Consider the following 2896-nt stretch of genomic DNA (forward strand, 5'->3'; position numbering starts at 1 on the left):
CAGTGATGAAAGAGGATGGCAATTTGGATCTAAAAATAACCTCCAAGCTTGCTCAGAAACAAAAATGTCAGTGACACCAGGGATTTAATGACAAGACAGGCAGAGTCATATAGGTTTCAACATCAGCTATAAACTATTCACTAATATTCCAGTAAGTCAAAACACTGAGGCCATTATATATGTTAGCTACACTCAACATAATCAGAATCAGGAAGACTGATTAAGGAAATTAAGAATAAATAAATACTCCATGAGATGTTATAAAGTGATGAGCAGATGTTGGCTGACCTGAAGGAAATATGATCCCAGCATTCCTAGTCTTTTAACTCTTCTGAATTACACTGGAAGCCAAATTTTAAGTGTCTTCACCCACGTTTTCTTTTATCATCCTAGGAATAAAATAAAATCAGATTTAGCCCTTTTAAAAAATAACTGATTTCAAGAATCAACTGAAAATAGAAGTGTTACTCTTGTCAAGAAATGTTAACGGTAATAAGGTTCTGTTAAGATAAAAGTTTTTACCTCATTTGATTATCTCCATTTAATCAGGGTTTTCTTTTTCATTCAAAATATGCCATTTTTTCAAAGAACATCAACTGAATTAAAATTCAGGTAAGTTTTATATTTTGGTATTAGAGCAAACACTACAAAATCCTAATAACTAAATAAATTTCAAGTCTGCTAACGATTTAGAAATATTTATTTTCTTAGAGTCTATTTTGTCATATCCTTTCTATTTCATTTCCCTCAGCACACCAGTGCTTAAAACCTTACAACCCAAAACACTACAAAGATATCTGATTCCTACTGTAGCTACAAGGATTTATTCTACCTTGTCCTGTTGGCAGGACATATGAGAAGTCTGCTGTGATTCATCACAACAAAGTCTCCCTTGCCCTAGGGCAGAGGCGTATCTATGGAAAATAGCGCCTATGGCAAGCACTGAAATTGCACCCCTGTCCAACCATCTGACACCCGTTTTTTAGATAACTTTACCATAACATCAGCTCAAAAATATAAATCAAGTACTTAATCTTTTACTTAACACATTATGGCACTACATGAAAATTACACCTGCGCACCTTCCTTGCTTTGAGGAAGGACGTTGGGCCGAACCAGCTTAACAGAAACTGCTCAGTGATGCCGTGGAGCCTGTGCACCGCACCCCCCAAATGGAGTCCAGGGCAAATGCCATACCTTAGATACGGCTCTGCCCTAGGAATACCATGGGTAAGTGTTCTCCCACGAGGAGAAAACGCACCCCAGATTGACATCAGGGTGCAGGTCTGTGTTTATTATCTCATCCTTATGAGTGTTTATAACATACCTGAAATATTACAAGTACAGCACACAATTAGAATTTAGGAATACACACACAAACATACAGATTTGTACTCAGTTCTTTTTAACTGTTAGGGGTACATGATCCAAAACTATTGGAAAGTACTACCCCAGATTAGTAATCTTTTCAAAACTCATTTTAAGTCATTCGTCTATTTGCGAACTGGATGAAGTATGGACTCCACCCCCCAAAATATATGTATGTACATGTACAAAATTCTGTATGTAATTTAAAACAGATTCACAGATCTCCTAATGAACAGGACCCACGATCCAGTTAGAAACTCTAACTTAAATTTATTGTTTTCAAACAAGCCATGGCATCAATCAACAAAGTTATCTTTTTCTATTTCCACCAGGAACTAGCATTCATTCTAGTGTACTGCTGATCATCTACTAAATTCATTAGCATTTATTTTTTAATTAAGCTTTCCTTATATGTAGTTTTATAGATGTGTTACTTTTATATATATTGCCTTTAGTAAAGTTAAGGCTAACAAGAATAAATGGAACCATGAACCAAACTTGACACCTGGATTACTTAAATCTTCTTAATGAAACAATGATATCAAGTCTACTAAAAATTCTAATTAAGCTTTCTCAACTTTTGAAAAAGTGAACTTCCAATTTAAAAATCATTAACTATTGAAACCTAGAAGTACATTCTAAGAAAGGTATGCACGACTTGGGTGAGTGCTGTCTGGAGTCTTAAAAGCTTGCGAGCGGCCATCTAAGATGCATCAATTGGTCCCAACCCACTTGGAGCAAAGGAGAATGAAGAACACAAAAGACACAAGGAAAACATCAGCTCAAGAGACAAAAGGGCTGCATAAACCAGAGACTCCATCAGCATGAGACCAGAACTAGATGGTGCCCGGCTACCACCAATGACCACCCTGACAGAGAGCACAACAAAGAGTCCCTGATGGAGGGGAAGAAAAATGTGGAGCAGAACTCAAATCCACGTGAAAAGACTAGACTTAATGGTCTGACTGAGACTGAAGGAACCCCCGAAGCCATGGCCCCAAGGTGCTCTGTTAACCCAGAACTAAAACCGTTCCCGAAGCCCACTCTTCACACAAAGATTAGACTGGGCTATAAAACTTAATACTCGTGAAGAGTGTGCTTCTTAGTTCAAGTAGCTACAAGAGACCAAAAGGGCAGCTCCTGTCTGGAGGCAGGATGAGAAGGCAGGCAGGGACAGGAGCTGGTTGGATGAACACGGGAAACCCGGGGTGGAAACGGATTGCAGCTAGTGTCACATAATGATATGTGTATAAACTTCTGCATGAGAAATTAACTTGAGCTGTGAAATTTCACCTAAAGCAAAATTTAAAAAAAAGTATGCACAAAAAATAGATCATAATCCAACAAAACTAAAGGCTCAGCAATACAAATCTGTTCAAATTACAACATGAATTTTTAAAAGTCAAGAGATAGGATTTACTGTGGGGACACTGGTCTCGGGGAACATCTAGCTCAATTGGCATAACAGTTTATAAAGACAATGTTCTACATTCTACCTTGGTGAGTAGTGTCTGGGGTCTTAAAAGCC

General features: G+C 37.7%; 1 protein-coding gene across 1 annotated transcript in view; it reads right to left on the reverse strand.

The window, feature by feature from the left end:
- Positions 1-288: 288 nt before the first annotated feature.
- Positions 289-2896, reverse strand: part of PSPC1 (paraspeckle component 1) — a 113640-nt gene continuing 111032 nt past the window's right edge. Inside the window, exon 9 of the mRNA XM_023725691.1 lies at positions 289-389. Within this exon, the coding sequence (XP_023581459.1) occupies positions 366-389 (24 nt within the window). The 3' untranslated portion in view covers positions 289-365. The remainder of the gene's footprint in view (positions 390-2896) is intronic.

The sequence above is a fragment of the Trichechus manatus genome, unplaced genomic scaffold (assembly GCF_000243295.1).
Source record: "Trichechus manatus latirostris isolate Lorelei unplaced genomic scaffold, TriManLat1.0 scaffold00356, whole genome shotgun sequence".
Lineage (NCBI taxonomy): Eukaryota > Metazoa > Chordata > Mammalia > Sirenia > Trichechidae > Trichechus > Trichechus manatus.